At 46.9% G+C, this 20,515-nt stretch overlaps 1 protein-coding gene across 3 annotated transcripts in view; it reads right to left on the reverse strand.

Moving 5' to 3' along the window:
• The window catches only part of UBE2V1 (ubiquitin conjugating enzyme E2 V1), a 28,292-nt gene extending 12,761 nt beyond the window's left edge, over positions 1-15,531 (reverse strand). Inside the window, exon 1 of one of the 3 annotated variants that reach the window (XM_055545294.1) lies at positions 15,375-15,531. In XM_055545294.1, coding sequence (XP_055401269.1) covers positions 15,375-15,396 — 22 coding nt within the window. In that variant the 5' untranslated portion in view covers positions 15,397-15,531. Of the gene's footprint in view, positions 1-4,794; positions 4,885-15,374 lie in introns of those variants that run through there. The other 2 variants (XM_055545293.1, XM_055545295.1) reach the window with 2 other exon arrangements.
• Between the last annotated feature and the right edge of the window lie 4,984 nt (positions 15,532-20,515).

Raw genomic sequence — 20,515 nt, forward strand, 5'->3', positions numbered from 1 at the left:
ACTCAGCCCTAACTCCTGGCATCTCAGAATGTGCCCATGTCTGCAAACAGCCTTCAAGAAGGTGATTAAGCTGAAATGAGGCCATGAGGGTGGGCCCTAGTTCAGTCTGCCTGGTGTCCTTATTAGAAGAGGAAACCCAGGTGCCCAACAGGCATGCACACCTGTACGGAGTAAAGACCACAAGAGGACCCAGTCAGAAAGCAACCACCTGCAAGTCAAAGAAATCAAACCCGCTGACACCTTGATCTTGGACTTCCAGCCTCCAGAATTCTGAGTTTCCATTGTTTTAGCAACCCAGTCTGTGGCACTCTGTTCTGGCAGCCCTCGCAAACTAGCACAGACGCTAAGTGACATCTTAAGAAATTTGGAAAGGAGACACGATGGTGACAGTGGTTATCTCTGGGCAAGAATTATGGGGGACTCCAACCCCCTTTCTATTCTATGATAAAAAACAAACCAAAACCACGATCGTGGTATTTGATCAAGAAAACACCTAGAACCATGTCAACCAAAGCACACTTGCGATCTGCTTTGCCTCCACGCCTCCCCCAGGTGAGTCACATGGTCATGCTCCCTCAGGTTCTCCAAGCCTTTCGTTACCTGGCACCTGGTTGAAGTAAGGACGGAGGATTTCCTGAGAGGGGGAATCTCACCTAATGGTATTCCCTAAGAGACTAACTCTCTAAGTGGTCTGTGTTTTTTAGTGTTACCAAACCCTGTTCAAATGATCCAGCAAAGTCCAGTAGCTGCCATGGCTAAGCCCTTCATCACTGAATGAAGTTATGCATATACATGTGACCTCTATTTCAACTTACTCTCTTTGGCAAGATAAAAAAATGGGTGTTTTTTTTTTGGGGGGGGGTGGGGGGAGCTGCGCCAGTTTGCAGGACCTTAGAGACTGAAGCCAAGGAAGGTCCCAGAAAGCACTAAGTCTTAACCCCTGGAGCGCGAGGAAATTCCAAAAAAATTGTGCTATTTTTTTGGTGTCAGATCTTTAAAGTCAGGTTGGATTAATTACTTCAGGTGTAACTGTTCCTCCTGTAAACTTTAGCAAAGAATATCCTTATGGCTGTAAATGTTCCCTCTTCATCTAACAACCAGGTCTAATTAGGAAATCCTTTTTGTAAAAAAACTTTTTTGGCTACACCACTTGGCATGTGGGATCCTAGCTTCCAACCAGGGACTGAACCCGAGCCCCCTGTGGGGGAAGCAGAGTCTTAACTGCTGGACCGCCAGGGAGGTCCCCCTGATTAGGAAATCTTCATCCAAATATCACAAGCTCGTTGCTATTACTTTCAAAGCAGGTAGTGAATTCGACATTCAATTACTTAAAGCGTGCAAAGCCTACATACACAACTGAACAACAACAAAAAAATGAGGCAGTTAAATTTATTTTAGGTTAGCATTTGGAACAGTAACTGAGCACCACAGAGGACAAAGTCAGCTTTTGTTACTTCCATACTGACATTATAGGATGATTCAGTTTGAGTCAATTATGAAACAGGCATTAAAACAGCTTAATAAATGACTTTGGATTGGCCAGTATCTACTAGGCAGTCTAGAAATAGTCCAAGCAGGAGCTGGAGTATAGATATAAATATCAGAATAACTGTAATATATACTGATTAATTACAGTAAGCATTTATTCTATCTGAATAGCAGTTCTCAGCTTTTTTGGTCTTAAGACCCTTTTATACTCTTAGAAATTACTGAAGATTTCAAAGAGCCTTTTATGTGGGTTATAGCTATTGTTATTTATCAAATTACAAAATTAAAGCTGAGAAATTGTAAAAATATTTAAGTCACTTAATAACCAACCACAACAAACCACTATGTGTTTAGATAAATAACAGACAACTATGTTTTCCAAAGAGCAAAAATAAATTGCTTAGAAGAGTGGTATGGCTTTGCAAATTTCTTTAAAATGTCTGGCTCAAAACAACAGGAAGTGTTAAGAACTGACGTGAACTGGAGAATATATGTCCTGTCTAAAGGGGACAGTCACTCCTTTGCTCTGGCCAAGTGTCTGTGATTCAGATTCTGCTTATGGGCCACCATTCTGCAACATCTGAGGTCACCTAATTGTTCTCAAAAATCCCTTTGAGCCTTAACACCCGAGGTTTAGCTCAGAGGATATTTTAAACCCTCTAAGGGTAAGAGTAAGTAAAGACTGATAAAGGCTGCAATCTGGCATAAGGCAGTTATGCACTCAGTTAACCTTTATTTAGCTAAATTTTGAAGAATTTAAGTCCACAAAGTGGACAGCTTTTTAAGACGGCTGTTACTTTTTATTTTTTAGTTAATTTTCCCTAAGCCATAAACTTATTTTCAGTCAAAAACTGATTAAAAGCCTGGGGAAGAACAGCCAGCAGAAATCAGGAACTGAAAAAACAAAGTATGCAGTGATTCATTTAGCTTTTTCTGATATTTAAAGAGAAGTGGCTGATGAGTACCTGGTTAGCTGATATACTGAACTCTAAGAGGCAGGAGGAAAAGGGGATGACAGAAGATGAAGTGGTTGGATGGCATCACTGACTCAATGGACATGAGTCTGAGTAAACTCTGGGAGTTGGTGATGGACAGGAAGGCCTTGCATGCTGCAGTCCATGGGGTCGCAAAGAGTCGGACACAACTGAGTGACTGAACTGAACTGATCTAGTAAAGAACCGTCTAGGGTTCCATGTTCCATGTGTCTAAAACTGAGCTCTGAGCTCACTCCACGTTCACAAGCAAAATCCACACATTTTAGGACCGCAATTTTGAAAGTTGGTGAGGCTTTTTAACTGTTTCTCAACATTCCCCTACCCATAAACTTGTCAGTAATATATACATACACACACTTTTCAGTACAATAATTACCAAACACTCATCCTACACTATGCTAGACCTTACAAGGGCTATGAAAGAAATAAAAAACAGGAGCCTCCCAATCAGAGTATGAAGTCTCACTATGGAAACAAGACACACACACACGAAGTCCAATAAAACAAAACTATTAAAACATACAAGAGAAATATAATCATAAGACAATGTTTTCTTAACCTTTGAGAAGGTCATAGACCCCTCGGAATATGATGAACCCTAAAGAGGTGGGGCTGTGTTTCTAAGAGGGACTGGACTTTGTCCTGAAGGTAATCAGTGGGGAGCTGCAAAGGGCTCTGAGCAGGGCAAGAGATAAGGCCAATCTCCCAGGTAATGTTCAGGATGTGCTGAAGGATTAGAGGCCAGGTTAGGGATGTGTTACTCTGAACATCTCAGGATACAAAGGCAGAAGCATCTGCTTGGAGCAGATACCATGGTGACAGAACAGGCTACTGAGCAACTTACAGGCTGAGGCGGGTGGGACATTAAAAGAGTTAAGGTAGCACAGATGAATCTGCATGGCTGTGGTGGTGGTTCCCATTTTTATCAGGAGATATTAAAACAACTGGCCTTTACATGGTGGCCTTCAGATGAGTGTTTGTTGACAATTAAAAAAAAATGAGCAAAGAATAAAAAGTCCATTTTGTAAAAGATAAACACAAAGTCAACCCATGCTTCCCTACATGTCTCCCCGACCCAGGGATCGAGCCCGTGTCTCCTGCGTCTCCTGCACTGAAGGCAGGTTCTTTTCCTCTGAGCCATTGGGGAAGCCCCTTATATGTGTGTACTCACATAAATTATCTTTCGATGCCATGGAAAGTGAAAAAAATCAAAGAGCTAGTCGCTCAGTCTTGTCCGACTCTTTGCGAACCCATGGACTGTGGCCGGCCAAGCTCCTCTGTCCGTGGAATTCTCCAGGCAAGCATACTGGAGTAGGTTGCCATTTCCTACTCCAGGGGATCTTCCCGACCCAGGGATCAAACCTGGGTCTCCTGCAATGGGGGCAGATTCTTTACCATCTGAGCCATCATGGAAGCCATGGAAGCAGAATCACAAATGTAAGGATATCTGGTTGATTACTCTATTTTGAAAAGGCTGGTCAGAGTAATGGCGAAGTTACCTCCCACAAACAAGAATCAGAACGTAACTTTAGAGAAAACTCTACCATCTCTCAGCAGAGAGCACGGCCCTCCGCTCCAGTCCACACTCGGCCACTTTCTAGAGATGTAGCTGAGGACCGTGCAAGTCACCTTAAGCCTCAGCACAACCGGGCTCCTGATACTCCTGCTTCTGCAGGAGGTGAGGAAGAATCAATGAGCTAAAACCTATGAAGCACTTGGTGTTATACCACGCACAGAGACTGAATCACCTTCATCAGCACACCATCATAGTATAAAAAACCGTCATGTGATCCCATATCCCCTTCTAGCTACTGGCTCATTTCTTTGCTCTTTTTTAGCAAAAAAACCTCAAGAGAGCTGTCTTGACTCCTTGTCTGCAATTTTTCACCTGACCTGCACCTACTCCACTCAGGGTTCTCTAGCGAGTCACTCACCCGAACTGCTCCCAGCAGTCATGGACGCTCAGGCCCCACCTCCCGATCTGGAGTGCCCCCCCCCCCCCCCCCCGCCGCCACCCCCCCCCATGCTGCCCCCGGCTGGTCCTGTGACTCCTCCCTAAGCCTCGGGCTCTCTCCGCAGCCTCACGCACTAAGAAGCCTCTCGCCCTGACCTGACCTCCCACCACTGGCTGCCAGGCCTCAGCACACAGCTCACTGGCCGCAGTTTTTTCTGTCTACTTGACTCCCCAAGTGATCTTACCCAAACCAAGGGCGCTAATGACTCTCCAAGAAGAAGAGGTGGCAAGAATACACAGAAGAATTACAAAAAAGATCTTCACGACCCAGATAATCATGATGGTGTGATCACTCACCTAGAGCCAAACATCCTGGACTGTGAGGTGGAGTGGGCCTTAGGAAGCATCACTACGAACAAAGCTGGTGGAGGTGATGGAATTCCAGTTGAGCTATTTCAAATCCTGAAAGATGACACTGTGAAAGTGCTGCACTCAATATGCCAGCAAATATGGAAAACTCAGCAGTGGCCACAGGACTGGAAAAGGTCAGTTTTCATTCCAATCCCAAAGAAAGGCAATGCCAAAGAATGCTCAAACTACCGCACAATTGCACTCATCTCACACACTAGTAAAGTAATGCTTAAAATTCTCCAAGCCAGGCTTCAGCAATACATGAACCGTGAACTTCCAGATGTTCAAGCTGGTTTAGAAAAGGCAGAGGAACCAGAGATCAAATTGCCAACATCCGCTGGATCATGGAAAAAGCAAGAGAGTTCCAGAAAAACATCTATTTCTGCTTTATTGACTATGCCAAAGCCTTTGACTGTGTGGATCACAATAAACTGTGGAAAATCCTAAAAGAGATGGGCATACCAGACCACCTGACCTGCCTCTTGAGAAACCTGTATGCAGGTCAGTAAGCAACAGTTAGAACTGGACATGGAACACCAGACTGGTTCCAAATAGGAAAAGGAGTACATCAAAGCTGTATATTGTCACCCTGCTTCTTTAACTTATATGCAGAGTACATCATGAGAAATGCTGGGCTGGAGGAAGCACAAGCTGGAATCAAGATTGCGAGGAGAAATATCAATAACCTCAGATATGCAGATGACACCACCCTTATGGCAGAAAGTGAAGAACTAAAGAGCCTCTTGATGAAAGTGAAAGAGGAGAGTGAAAAAGTTGGCTTAAAGCTCAACATTCAGAAAACTAAGATCATGGCATCAGGTCCCATCACTTCATGGCAGATAGATGCGGAAACAGTGGCTGACTTTATTTTTCTGGGCTCCAAAATCACTGCAGATGGTGACTGCAGCCATGAAATTAAGATTCCTTCCTTGGAAGGAAAGTTATGACCAACCTAGACAGCATATCAAAAGGCAGAGACATTACTTTGCCAACAAAGGTCCGTCTACTCAAGGCTATGGTTTTTCCAGTGGTTATGTATGGATGTGAGAGTTGGACTGTGAAGAAAGCTGAGCGCTGAAGAATTGATGCTTTTGAACTGTGGTGTTGAAGAAGACTCTTGAGAGTCCCTTGGACTGCAAGGAGATCCAACCAGTCCATTCTAAAGGAGATCAGTCCTGGGTATTCATTGGAAGGACTGATGTTGAAGCTGAAACTCCAATACTTTTGGCCACCTGATGCAAAGAGCTGACTCATTGGAAAAGACCCTGATGCTGGGAAAGATTGAGGGGAGGAGAAGGGGACGACAGAGGATGAGACGGTTGGATGGCATCATTGACTGAATGGACATGGGTTTGGGTGCTCTCCAAGAGTTGGTGGTGGACAGGGAGGCCTGGCGTGCTGCAGTTGATGGGGTCACAAAAAGTTGGGGACACGACTGAGCGACTGAACTGAATTTATATTTCTAATTAACTGCCTGCTAGCCATCTCCATTTAGATGCCTAACAGGCCTCTCCAACTTAATTCCAAAAAACTCCCTTGCGCTCCTCAAAAAACAAAAACTACCCACCCCTCGATTTCAGTGTATGGCACAGATTTCCCAGACTAGAAACCCTGGAGTTATGGTGAGAAATCTTTCCCTTATACCCCATATTTAACCCATTTCCAAATATATCCCCAACACGACCATCTTCACCGTCCGGTCCACAAGCACTGCAGCGCACGCCGCCTCAGCCCCGCCTGCTTTCTGTCTACTGGCCATTCTCCACAGCGAGCCCTTTAAGGGTGACTTAGATGCCATGGCTCCCCTCACCACCCTCCCCTGGCTGCCCCTTCCACCTACCCCAAACTCCTGAGCTCACCCACAGAGCCCCGCCGACTTCCCCAACATCATTTCCTGCCTCCCTTCACTCGCTGCTCACCCTCCTCCTCCAGCCACACTAGCCTCCCTAAGCTTTCTGAACAGGCCATCTGATGTTGCTTTTGTACTTGATGCTCACTCACCCCAGAATTCTCTGTCCCAGAGCTGGGCATGGTGGTGGGCTCCCTTCTTCTTCATCTGAAGTCTACCTTCCCATTCCCTTATCATGCTTTATTTTTCTTCACAGCACCATTACCACTTGACATTTAAACGTACAGTATTCGTTTCCACTTCATTAGCTGTTTATTGTCTGTCGCTCCCATCTGAACATAAATTCCCTGAGAGTAAAACTTCTATTTTGTTCCCTACTGAATTTCCAATACGTCAGAGTGCTCTGCCAAAGCATGTACTCAAATGCCTGCTGAATGAATCAATGGGTGGCTGGGTGTTAGCTACGGATGTTGTTTGAGAATGAATAATGCTCAGTGTCACAAAATTCTAACTCTGGTTTATTTCTGGAAACATGGCAGGGAAATATTCACAGCACTATTAAAAGGGAGTCTAATATTATAAAGATCGTCCAAGGGACTAATATGGATTTTAAATCACCCAGGAAAGTTATATGTTAAATTTTGAATGTGAGGATATGAAAAAGAAACACCAACCTTCAACGAGGAGCTGGGCAGTCTGTGGAGGGCCTCTTAGAGCCTCTCGTCCCCTACCCCGTGATCCTTCACACAATGACTGCACTGTACTTTTTCTTTTTCTTTAAATTTCATTTTCTTTCTTTTTTATTGTCTGACTCACTCTCACAGCTTCTCAAGCTAAGAGCTGTGACTCATTCCACTCCGCATCCCCAGGATCTGGTATGCTCCCTGGCATGCAATGGTGCTCAATTAATGCTTCCTGCCTCAAGAAAAGCCAGCACCTCTTCCTCTCCTATCATAGCCTCTAATATGGTCTGCGTGGCCAAAATACTGATACTATATAAGTGAGACACCAAAGGTTCTTTACTTTGAGGTAATTAAAATTCAATAAGTAGTTTTATTTTTTAATGAAGTGTGATCAAGACTTTTAGAGAACCCCTTTTTTTTTTCTTTTTTTTTTTTTTTTTAAAGAGGGAAAACTGTTTCTCCCCCCAGACCACACAAGTCAAGGATTCTTCACTACAAATTGAACTTTGCTTCATTAAATATATATGAAAGCATGTTACTGATATTACAAACCATTTAGAAACTGCTTACAAAGTTAATACACCAATATTTTCTACAAAGCAAGAGCATTTAGCTCTGAATGGCCTGACCACACCCTTCTTCTAGAACCTCAGGGGCTACTCCAGGGATAAAAATCCAAATACTTGTCAGAGATCCTACAGACCCTGTGAGTGTATCAGTCGCAGGGGGACTTCATCCCATCCCAACGGGAGAGAATAGTTTCAAAATCATGATATGTTACTTTAAACAAAAGACTTCAGTGAATATATTAAAAATTAAATCCATATATATCAAAAACCAGAAGTATTAACAGGTTAGAAAAACTCAGTAACACTCTAACATATTTTCTTCCTCTGGCACTCAATCCACTGAATTAACCTAAATTTTAAGATTCCTAAAATCTCTAAAATTTCCTAAAATTTCACTTAAAAGGCAGCTGAAGAAACAGCTTCAAGAGACAATACCTTTACAAGAGTATGTAAAAATGGACTCTTGTTAATCTTAATAAACTGTAACTATTCAAAGGTTAACTATGAAAATGTTAAGATAACTTTATCAAGGTGTTAAAAAAACACAGCAACCCAAGATTTATAAAAAGAAAGCATTTGTTACTGTTACTTCAGAATTCTTCTATCCAGAAGGATTTTTCCTGGATCTGTGTCAGTATTAAAAGTCAGCCAGTTATTCTCTTGGCTAAATATAAACTGAAAAGTCAGCAGCTGCAGGATATCACTAAGAAAAGATGACAACCAGGTTAAAGCATGAATAATTGATAGGGTTTTACATCATGTCCTAGTACAACATTTAATGCAGTAATGTGGAACACAGCAACATATTAAAATATTTGTGGCACAAAAAGAATTTTGAAGCCCTTTAAAACATCTTTTTGGGAAAATCACTGCTACAAAGTGGCAGGTATCTCAGCAGGTCAACCCTGGAAAACCGTGGCGTGGCTTGGGTCTTGATTTAAAATGGCAGCGCCTCACAGGTCTCTCTGGGAAGAAAGCTACTAGCTGAAACTGACTTGGGTGCCCATTCAGGGAAGACAGTGAACTGAGCCAAGAGTTTGGTGGTGCTACCATCTGGGGAAATAATGATGCCTGGAAGGTGAAGCACCTGGATTAAATGTTCCTGACATAAAAGTGAGGGGGCTGGTAACTTTTATTTCTGAGCAACCAGCAAGTCAAGTCTGGGTGCCTACTTAGGGCCTGTCCAGAGGAGGATATTTCTTCTCTCCTTCTCTACGGCAATGATTCTCCAAGTATGGTCCCCAGACCTGCGGCCTTCACATCACCTGCAAACCCACTAGAAGTGTGAATTCTCAGGCCAGACACCAGAACACTGAACTACAGCACAGAATTATCCAATCGAAAACTGAGGGTAGAGCCCAGCAACCTAACAAGCCCTCCAGGTGATTCTAACGTGTTCCAGTTTGAGAATCGGAGAAGGCGATGGCACCCCACTCCAGTACTCTTTCCTGGTAAACCCCATGGACAGAGGAGCTTTGGTAGGCTGCAGTCCATGGGGTCGCTAGGAGTCGGATACGACTGAGCAACTTCACTTTCACTTTTTACTTTCATGCACTGGAGAAGGAAATGGCAACCCACTCCAGTGTTCTTGCCTGGAGAATCCCAGGGATGGGGGAGCCTGGTGGGCTGCCGTCTCTGGGGTCGCACAGAGTCAGACACGACTGAAGCGACTTAGCAGCATCTAGGGGAAGAAACATCCCCCCTTTTATCATCCTTATGTCCAGACGATGCGACAACAGCTGGTGACAAAATGCAAGGCCCCACGTTTCTCTGCTGCGAGGGTGACGAAGGCCAAAGACTGTATTTTCTCTGAAAGGGGTGGAGACAAAGAATAAGGTGTGGTAAGTGTCTCAGGACATTAGGGAAGGAGAGGGCAGAGTTAATGCTATTCTAAAGTCCCTCTGTAAGTACCAACTAATCAGGGCAAGAGCTTTCCTTTTTGAAAGGTTGAACAGGCATTTTCGCTCTGTCCTCCCGGATTAGTTCACTGTGACACTCAGTGTCTGCTGAGTGCCTGCTATTTGCCAGGGACCATACGGGTGCTAGGGACATAGCAAAGAGCAAGGCAGAATCCTGTCCTACTGGAGAGGCCCAGAAAATATGCGTAGAAAAAACACTCCCAAACAGACAGAAACACCCTGAGAAACCTTCAGACAAGGTTAAGCACTTTAGAAGAGAACAGAACAGAGCTGTGATGAATGAGAAGACCAGGCTGAAAAGGGTGTGAAGGACGGCCTTTCTGGAGAGCTGAGACCTGAAGGCGGAGAAGCAGGCAGTCAGTCACGTGCAGGCCAAGCTGCCCAAAGTGGAAGGGCAGGAGCAGAGGTGCCGTATCACGAGAGGTCACGGCAGGCAAGCCCAAGACCACGGCGGGCCTTGAAGGCCGTGGAAGAGAGACGGATTTTATTCTAAGCACAGCACGAAGCGCTTTCTGCTGGGAGTGGCAGTTTCTGTTTTCTCGTCTGTGAGAAGTCATTCTACTTCCTCTATAGCGAATGGACTGGAAAAAGGCATAACTGTAAGCAGGAGGCCTTTGCTGTCTTCTAGGTGAAAGAAAGGTGGTTCTGGTAGGAACCACTGTCTCGGTGGCAATAATGCCAAGAGAGAGGAGGAGGATTTGGCATCTATTCTGGGATTACATCTATGGATTTGCACAGGGTCAAAGTGACAATGAAGAAAGAACCCTACTCGGTGTTATTATCATCCACCCATGAAGGGACCAATCTGCCAAGGCAGGAATGTCGACAGACCTGCCAACGGCTGAAGGAACTTGAGATGCCCAGCTGGAGAACAGGCAACGGGAGCTGGAAAAATGCTGCTGTGGCCAAAGCGCACGCCCTGGAGCAGAGCTGTCCCAGTTCTGCACCCCAGATCCCCCGCCCTGGCTCTGGGCCTCAGGCAAGTCATTTCTCCTCTCTGGGCCTCAGTTTCCTCATCTTCACAACAGATACCTGCTTCAAAGGGTTACTGTCAGAAACGAGATGATGTATTTAATATAGCGTCTAGCACATAGATAGCCCTAGAAGTGCCATTTAAAAAGAAGTCTGAAAGGCCTGCATGTGCCTGAAGACCAGGACTGACAGACTCTGTACACGACACCACGGAGCCCGGAGCCCAGCCAGTGCGAGTCACTGCATGCGCAGTGTAAGCGAGGGCAAGCGGTGGCCCTCGCTCTCATCAGACGGCACACAGCCCGGAACGGGGTAAGAGGCAGTCAGGGACGCTGCGAAGACCTCCCGCTACAGCTGGCACCAACTTCTTACTGAAGCCCATTCTCACCAAGACTAAACACGCCAAGACCAAGGAAGAGCACACGGCCAAATCCACGTCTTTCCATTTCCTTCTGAAGGTGCTGGAGTAAGCTGGGAAAGGAACCGGAGTCAAAACCCCCGGCTCTAGTCTTGAGTGTCACCACGCCTCGGCCAGCCACCAATGTCCCTCGGGAATGCCACAGGGCCAACACCTCCCCTGGAGAGCACACGGGTTGTGGAGAGTTGAATGAGATGATACAGCAGGTAAGTCAAAGCATGAGGAAACCTCTAAAACACTATATGCAATGTAAAAGTAATGGTTTTAACATCTCTCCGTCACCCAGTGCGCTGCTCTGTGCTTCCCTGGGGACTTTCAGAATTAGAGACTTCAGCGAGGGTGAGAGAAAGAGAATCTAGTTGGGGGAAGAGGGTGGTTTTAAAGTTCCCGCGAAGGGGAAAATCGTGGCCATCACACCCTGGCAGTCCCTACGAGGAACTACAGGTTGTTCTGGCCCAACACAGCGTTTCCTTCTATCACTGGGGCAGAATGGTATGTCTTCAGCTAAGCACCACATGACGTTCTCTTGAAAGCAGAGTCCCTGTCGTACAAAAGACACCTACCTACAACCGGCAAAAGAAGATGCTCACACAGGACACACGGGAAGGAGACCAGCTAAGAGACTACAGGTTCTCATCTGCCAGCTCCAGCTTTCTGGGGAACACTCTTGAACGGAACGGAAGACTGTAACCTCCACCGCCCATGTGGTGACATGTTCGTAAGAGGGCGGTATGAGCCACTCCAACACAGGCGGGTTTAAAATGTAACGGGCTTACTCTTCTGGCACTACATTTTTGGCTAACTGTCAGGGTAGCCTGAGGGATGCTGGGTCAGAGGAAAGACCTGGCTGCCAAGGGTTACTCTTTGAGGCCCTGCAATCTTGGTCAAGGCAGGAGGAAATAACCTGTCCTAACACGAGCATCCTGAGGATTCTGGTGGGTTTTTCACAGTTCCACCCTCTAAGACCTATGCAGAAATCACACACTGCAGAAGTAAAAGAGGTAGAAAGGTGTTGTCATCAACTGCTGAAAGCAGTGACCACAGAAAACTAAGTTCAGCCCTGACAGGAACTCAAAGGCGTCACAGCTGTTTCCTGGGACCCAGGGACCCAGATTCATCAAGAAGCTTGTTCTAAAGCTGCCTAAGGAAGGCCTCGGGGCCCCTCACCACACCTGAAAGACTTCTCAGGGTTAGAAAGCAGAGGGCCCTGTACACTTATTTTAGTTCAACCCAGCAGTCTGCCCCAAGTCGTAGCAATATGATCTTTCTGCTTCCCACTTTAGCACTCGACACTCTTCTCACTGCCTGGGAGTAGAGGTCAGATCTTGTCATTCCTCTCTTTTTAAGACCCTCATTCATGCGCTCACCAAATATTTACTGAATGCCTACTTCAGACCCAGTGCTTATTCAGTGGATTCGTTTCACACTGAATAAAATCCAGAGCCCTCTCTCTCTAACCCATCTCTTTAACAAGCCTCCCTCGCACAGTGAGGTCTTCGGTTCTTTCAATCTGCCAGGCGGATTCCTGCTACAAGGCCTTTCCACTCACTGTCCTCCAGCCCCAGCCTGTGACACACACCACCAGCTCCTTCCCTCATCTGCCTCAGTTCAAATACCTGCTCTTGGAGAAGCCTTCCCTGACCACTTCTCCGGACAGCACCATATCACACAATTTCCTTCACAGTGTTCACTGCTATCTGAAATCTTATTATGTATTCCTTTAATGGGCTTCTCCTTGACTAGACTAGAAGCTCTTCGAGGACAGGGGCTATGTCCACCTTGTTCACTCTCCATAAAGGGGCACAGTACATTCTTAACAAACATCTGTTGAGCACACAGACAAAGGAGCTCTGGAAGTCCTGTTCCAGGGCATCTCAAAACCTGCTCCCTGTTACCTAAACCATGCCAAGTGCTCTTGTACGCCACCAGACAGCAGCTGACCATGTTTTATCTGATGACCACAGCGTTTATGAAGCACTCTTCAACTGGCAGGATCTCAAGAAGTTAGAATTAAGTAGCTGTTGAACCTGATTATAGATAGTCAATCTCCAGTCACTGCCAAGGAGCTGAGCGGCAATATCACCGTAAGGACAGGGGCTACGGGCACAGCCGTGTGAACGGCCTCCCCAGTCCACAGCAACCTAGCCGGGCGATACTCCATTGAGAGAAGCCTCACGGCAAGTCTGGCCTGACTCAGCCCCTCTCTTCTGAGAATGTCTGTGGCAGTCTCCTGGTAAAAGAATTGACTCAGCACTGTTCCAGCTGAATCCAAATCCAGGAAAGGGAGGCGTGGTTTCCTCTATCCTTCCGGAAGACCCCATGGCTTTCAGTGTAAAAGACAGCTTGTGGTAGGTGACTTCGGTCAGACCCCCGACGTCCAACTCCTTCCATGCCCACTCTAGCAACCAGACAAAGATGGCCCCTCAGGATACTAGAGGAGTCACATGCGGGAAAGACAGACTCCCTCACCCTGCTCACTTCAGGCCACCAACCTCTCCTAACAGTGCTGCCATGGCCTTATACAGCTGGAGAACTTCAGTAACCAGCCCGGTGGTCCTGTTCGTTTCCTCCATCAGAGGTCGCCCATGGTCACCTCATTTGGGAGGAACTCTTTGGCCAGTTCCACTGCCAGACACCTCAGGGGACACCCTGCTCGCCAAAAGGGAGACGCTCTGTCACTCCCAAATCCTGCACTTCCAGAATCTGACTGTGTTGCCTCACTGGCCCCTCCGGGGGACCTTCCCCAAACAATCATCACCCTGTCTCCTCCAGAAGGCCACTTGAGTCCATCCCCTGATCCCTAACTGTGAATGTTCACTCTGAAACAGATTCATTCAGGACTTGATCCTCTGGAGCATCTTAGGGGAGTACAGAACAGGGAATGCAAAATAAATGCTGCTTCCATTTACCTACCAGAGTCTGGAAGAACTCCCCCGGCCCAGAGTGCAGCCCCCTCAATCCCTCTTGCATCTCGACTTTCTTCTCTAGCTCCCACCTCATTTATTCCTCTCCCCATGACCATCCAGCCACTGGGGAACTTCTGACCTGAACCCCCATATGTTACCAATACGTGAAAGAGTAGAAGAGACAGTCTCCATATGAGACACTCTTAAGGTATGCTTCCCCCACCCAAATAAAAGAGATGTTTCTTCTCTAAGAAGAACATCTCTGAAACCTGATTTCCAGTCTCACTCACTGCATGGGGCTTCCCTCAGTTGACCCTTCCACTAACACACACCTCCAGGGCTCCCAACTCATCTGTTCTTCACCCAGGATCTCAAGCTTCCACCGACCGCCCTACTCAGAGCTCGCCTCCTAAAACCTAACATCTATCTCCTCAAATAGGGGCCTGGTAATGATGGGGCCATTGCACTTTCAGCTGCTCCAACCAAATCCCTCTGGAATCTGAGAAATCCCTCTCCCCTTCTCACGTATCCTGTGGAGATGCCCTTAATCCCAGCTCCCCCACCGCAAAAGCTGCCATCCCAAGACGACTCCTTTCTAATCGGCGTAAAAATTTTCTCAGCTAACCCAATCCCCTAAACTTACACGGATCATGCCCTTAACCAACGGGGCATCCTATCAGTCACCCATCAGGATCCTGTTTCCTTCCCTCATTCTTCCTCAGGGGCTTCTCTGAAGTCAGGGCCAAACGGACATCCCCAAGGCTCCTCCCCCCGCTCAGACACCCAGCATCCAATAAAGGCCTTCCATCTCTTTGGGGGCGCCTCCTTGTCCTCTAGGGGACCCCTCGGTTTCGTCTAAAGAGCCGCCAGCCCCCGACTCCTCCGGAGTGGCCCTGGGCTCGCCCCTCGCCCGCTCCGGCCGTTCTGCAGCGCCTCAGGGCCGGGCCCTTCCTCTCCGCAGGGCCCTCACGCCGCCCGGGGGAGCCTCGGCCTCCCCGCGCCGCCCACAGGCCCCTCAGGCCCCCGCCCGTGCTTCCGGCCACCGCCTGCTCCTCCTCCCCGCTCAGGCTGCCCGCGTCGCCGCCGCGGGGCCCAGCGGACAGCGGCCCTGCAGAGGCCCTTGGCCCTGCAGCAGGGGCCTGTGCGGGTCTCCGGCCCCCGGCCCAAGCCCATGCCCCCTCGGCCGGCCGGGCCCGGCGCCCCCGCTCACCCGAGCCCGTGGTGGCTGCCATCTTGCGTCGCTGTCGCTCAAAGGCCGGCCCCTTCTTCACCCCCCACCGGCCCCGGGCTCTTCTGCGCAGGCGCGTGCGCAGGCGCGGACGCCTCACTGACGCCTGCTCCGCGGGCCTCTCGACGCGTTGCCTGGAAGGGTTTTTTCCCCCTGCCCTTGTAGAGCGAGGAAACATTTGCGTGCGTGAGGGCCCAGCAGCCTGCAAGGCCCTCCAGACTCTGGTGCGAGGCAGGTATTGAGGTACTTGGTGAGAAGGGCAAGGGTGATCATACTTGGAAGGGTGTGACTAAAAGAAAAGAAAGCTTTAAAAGAGCGCCTATTGTCATAATCTATAATACAATGTAATCTGAAGAAAAAAACAACCTACCAAAACCCCCAAACCTGAATCACTATGCTGTACACCTGAAACTAACACCATGTTGTAAGTTAACTATACTTCAATAAAAATAAGCAAATAGATGCAAATTTATAATATTGTTTAAAAGCACTTATCTTGCCCTGGGCATTTTCCTCTGTGAGGTTTGGGTTAAAATGAAAAATGAGGGCGAGAGGGGTTAAGACATTTATATAAACTCAGCCCTTAAGTAACTGAGTCAGAATTTGAACCCAGGCCATATGTCTTGCTTCCAAGATCAATGCTCCCAGGTCAGAAGGGGCCTGAAGCAGGATGGTTAAAGGATTCGGAGGCATATATATATATATATATATATATATATATATAAATAAAAAGGTGGCAGCGAAAACATTCACTCATTTATTCACTAATTCATTCAATCAAATATTTACTAAGCATCTACTATGTGCCAGACACTTTCATAGGTGCTGTGGAGGGATATACATCCCTGAAGAAGCAAGCTCCTGCTCTCATGGGCTTACATTTTAGTTGGAGGCAGGAAGCAAGTAAACAAATAGGGAAGAACCTCGCTATAATAGGATAGGAAATAAACCAGTGGAGGGGTGGTCAGGCCTCTTATGGAAGTCACATTTCAACAGAGACCTGAATGATGGGAAGCGGGTGGTGGGAGTGACATGTGCAAAGGCCCAGGAGACATATATTTGCAAATGTTAAATTCAAGAAGTTGACTCCTCTATCATAAGTGGTCTGAGAAACCCTTATGTGGATGGAAGACTGAGGCTGGAAGAGACGAAAGGTTTGCTTCAAGGTGGCACAGCTACACATTGGCAGAGAAAGGACCAGAACTTTCAGTACAAAGGAACGAGGAAGCTGGACACCTGCACGGAATTCACCTGGTCCTGACAGCAGCGCCTCCTGAGCACCTCTCTCCCCGTCCACATCTAGGCTCCCCTTGTCTCCCACATGGAGGGTCCCAGCAGCCTCCATTCTTGCCATGTTCCATTCTCCTTGTGACAGCCTGAGTCTGCTCAGTTGCTCAGTCGTGTCTGACGGTAGCCTGCCAGGTTCCTCTGTCCATGGAACTCTCCAGGCAAGAATGTTGGAGTGGACAGCCATTCCCTTCTCCAGGGGATCTTCCCCACCCAGGGGATGGGTTGCCATTTCTTTCTCCAGGAGATCTTCCTGACCCAGGGATGGAATCCAGATCTCCCGCATTGTGAGCAGATTCTTTACTGTCTGAGCCACCAGGGAAGCCCCTTCCCACCACTGGTCACATGCAGTCATCTTGACATTATACCCTGTGATTCAAATTTACCTTGAAGGGCACACAAAATATTTGCCCTGGACTTTCAGTCACTGTACAATGTCAAATAACAGATGGGAAGCATTTGGGTTCCTAAAGTGGACTCACCTCTGGAGTGAAATTTTCTGGGTTCGAGTTCGCCACTCACTTGGCTTGGCTGTGTGACTTGAGGCAAGAGACTTGAACCTCTCCTGGCATTAATTTCCCCTTCTGAAAAGGGTGATAAGGATACCAATCTCAGGGGGTTGCTATGGAGATAAAATGCGTTGATAAACGCTTGGGCACCCAGAGAGGTGGGGACATCTACCAAGCTGTCAAATTCAGCTTTTAATCCTCACAGCTCAATGACACGACAGCTCCTAGGAATATCCTCATTTTAGAGATGAGGAAACAGAAGCAGAGCTGACAGGTGGAGGAGTTAGGCTTAGAACAAAAGCCTCTTATTCATGATGCGCATATGTATTTACCAGCATAGATTCGTTGGTTCCCGTGGGGAATGTCTGTCAAGCGAAACTGACCATAAAGAGAATTTCTGCACAGTCCGCCTGGCCGGAGGACTAGATGAAGCACGACAGCCCGGGGCATGCTGGTTGTTGTAGTCCAGCGGCGCGGCAGAGCCTGTTGGGAGTTGTAGTCCTCCGCGTGCTAAAGCGCTCTCGGATTCACAGCTAGTCCCCAGAGCCGCATCGCTCTGGCGCCTGCGCCCCAGCCTCTCCCTGCGCTTGAGCTGGTAGCTTCTGCTGATGCCGATGTGAGTCCCATTTTATCAGATGCGTGGGAAGGTGAAAATGGCTAATACAACTGAAGAATTTAGAAAACAGCTTGACACAGTGGGAGGGCTATAGAAGTATTGGCTGCTGCTGTCATTATTTATTTCCTCAATGACCTTTGCAGAGTTGGCTGTTATCTCCACATTTGTCAGACTTGGAAACTGAGACTCGGTGGAGTAAGATGGCTTCCCCAGGTCAGGCAACAGGAGAGAAGTAAAATCAGGTTTGGAATCCAGTTCTTTTAACCCTGGGCGCTCGGTGTTCCCTCTGCGGTGAGGGAGCTGAAGCCTGGGAAGTTTTAAGCGAAATGGCGTGGGCAGGTTTGCATTTTAACAAAGTGCAGCCTGGCTACCTCAGGGAAATTGAACTGGGCTGCAGCAAGACTGGAGGTGAGAGGTTCAGAGAGGAGGTGTACTGTACATTTTTCACTGCCAGGCCCGTCACATCCTTCTGTCCTCCAGAAGCCTGGTTTTGTTTAGGAGGCCAAAGGTTTGGCTTCTAGGTGTGAATCCAAGCCAGTCACAGGCACTGCCATTTTCTCTTGCCAGTGGTTGGTCCAGGGGTGTGCCTATGACCTAGTTCTTTCTGACCAGTGAATTGGGGAGAAGGCATGTTTGGAAGTTTCCTCTCATGAAAATAGCTGGGGAGAAAGCCTTTTTTGTCCCCTTTTTTTCCCCTGTATAACATGATGTGATGGTTGGAGCTGTGGCAATCATTAAGATACCATGAGGCACAAGCCTGATGCTGAAAAGCCAACACACCAAAGATGCCAGCACAGAAAAATGGCAAGAGCTAGGTAGGACCTGGATGATGTAGTTGAGCAGTTGAACAAATCTCAGACCTGCCTACCTATAGGGTTCTTAAGACATGTGGTTTGATTTAGGTCATACCTGAGACAGGGATCAAGACCATCTCCATGGAAAAGAAATGCAAAAAGCAAAATGGCTGTCTGGGGAGGCCTTACAAATAGCTGTGAAAAGAAGTGAAGTGAAAAGCAAAGGAGAAAAGGGAAGATATAAGCATCTGAATGCAGAGTTCCAAAGAATAGCAAGAAGAGATAAGAAAGCCTTCCTCAGCAATCAGTGCAAAGAAATAGAGGAAAACAACAGAATGGGAAAGACTAGAGATCTCTTCAAGAAAATTAGAGATACCAAGGGAACATTTCATGCAAAGATGAGCACAATGAAGGACAGAAATGGTATGCACCTAACAGAAGCAGGAGATATTAGGAAGACATGGCAAGAATACACGGAAGGCCTATACAAAAAAGATCTTCATGACCCAGATAACCACGATGGTGTGACCACTCACCTAGAGCCAGACATCCTGGGATGTGAAGTCAAGTGGGCCTTAGAAAGCATCACTACGAACAAAGCTAGTGGAGGTCATGGAATTCCAGTTGAGCTATTTCAAACCCTAAAAGATGATGCTGTGAAAGTGCCGCACTCAATATGCCAGCAAATTTGGAAAACTCAACAGTGGCCACAGAACTGCAAAAGGTCAGTTCTCATTCCAATCCCAAAGAAAGACAATGCCAAAGAATGTTCAAATTACTGCACAATTGCATTAATCTCACACTACAGCGTGTAAATTCTCCAAGCCAGTCTTCAACAAGCATGAACTTCCAGATGTTCAAGCTGGATTTAGAAAAGGCAGAGGAACCAGAGATCAAATTGCCAACATCTGCTGGATCATCAAAAAAGCAAGAGAGTTCCAGAAAAACATCTACTTTTGCTTTATCAGTTTAGTCAGTTCAGTTCAGTTGCTCAGTCATGTCTGACTCTTTATTTATAAGGAGCCCTTGCAACTCATTAAGAAAAAGAGATCTCAAAGGAAACATGATAATCATAGGAAGAGTTTATGGAGCATTTAGTATGTTATAGGAACATAGTGTTTTGTATATATTAATTCATTTAACCTTCATAACAATCCTTCCCTGGTAGCTCAGCTGGTGAAGAATCCACCTGCAATGCAGGAGATCCCGGTTCAATCCCTGGGTTGGGAAGATCCCCTGGAGAAGGAAAAGGCTACCCACTTCAGTATTCTGGCCTGGAGAATTCTATGGACCATATAGTCCATGGAGTTGCAAAGAGTTGGACACGACTGAGTGACTTTCACTTCACTTTCACAATGACCCTATGACACAGGAACTCACCTTACAGATGAGAAAACTGAAACACAGAAAAGATTAAGTAACCTGTGCAAAGAATCACACTTGTAAGGGGCAGAGCTGGGATTTGAACTCTAGGCTCTTAACCACCACTGTCCTGCCTCCCCACCCCTACCCCCACCCCCGGCAAAAAAAAAAAAAAAAAAGAAATCAGAATAGAACACATGCAGAGTAAGAAAATGCAATAAAACAGCCAATTCCACTCAACATATTCTATTTCAGTGATTCTAAGAGGCAAAGTTTATATTCAAACATTTCTGAAATCAGGTGCATGGTACAATCAATGATATCTTAGATTCAATGAAATACAGTAAGAGAAATGCAAATTAAAACCACCTATCAGATTGGCAAAGAATAAAACACTCGATAACACCCTGTGTTGGCAAGGGTGTGAGGAAACTGGCGCTCTCAAAAGTTCTGAGAGTTTAAATGGGCATGGCCTTGGTCAAAGGCAATTTTGGCATGAGCGATCGGAAGGTAACTCGCAGACATCCCTAACCCAGCCATTCGATCCCCAGGAAT

Source organism: Bubalus kerabau, chromosome 13 (genome assembly GCF_029407905.1).
Source record: "Bubalus kerabau isolate K-KA32 ecotype Philippines breed swamp buffalo chromosome 13, PCC_UOA_SB_1v2, whole genome shotgun sequence".
NCBI lineage: Eukaryota > Metazoa > Chordata > Mammalia > Artiodactyla > Bovidae > Bubalus > Bubalus kerabau.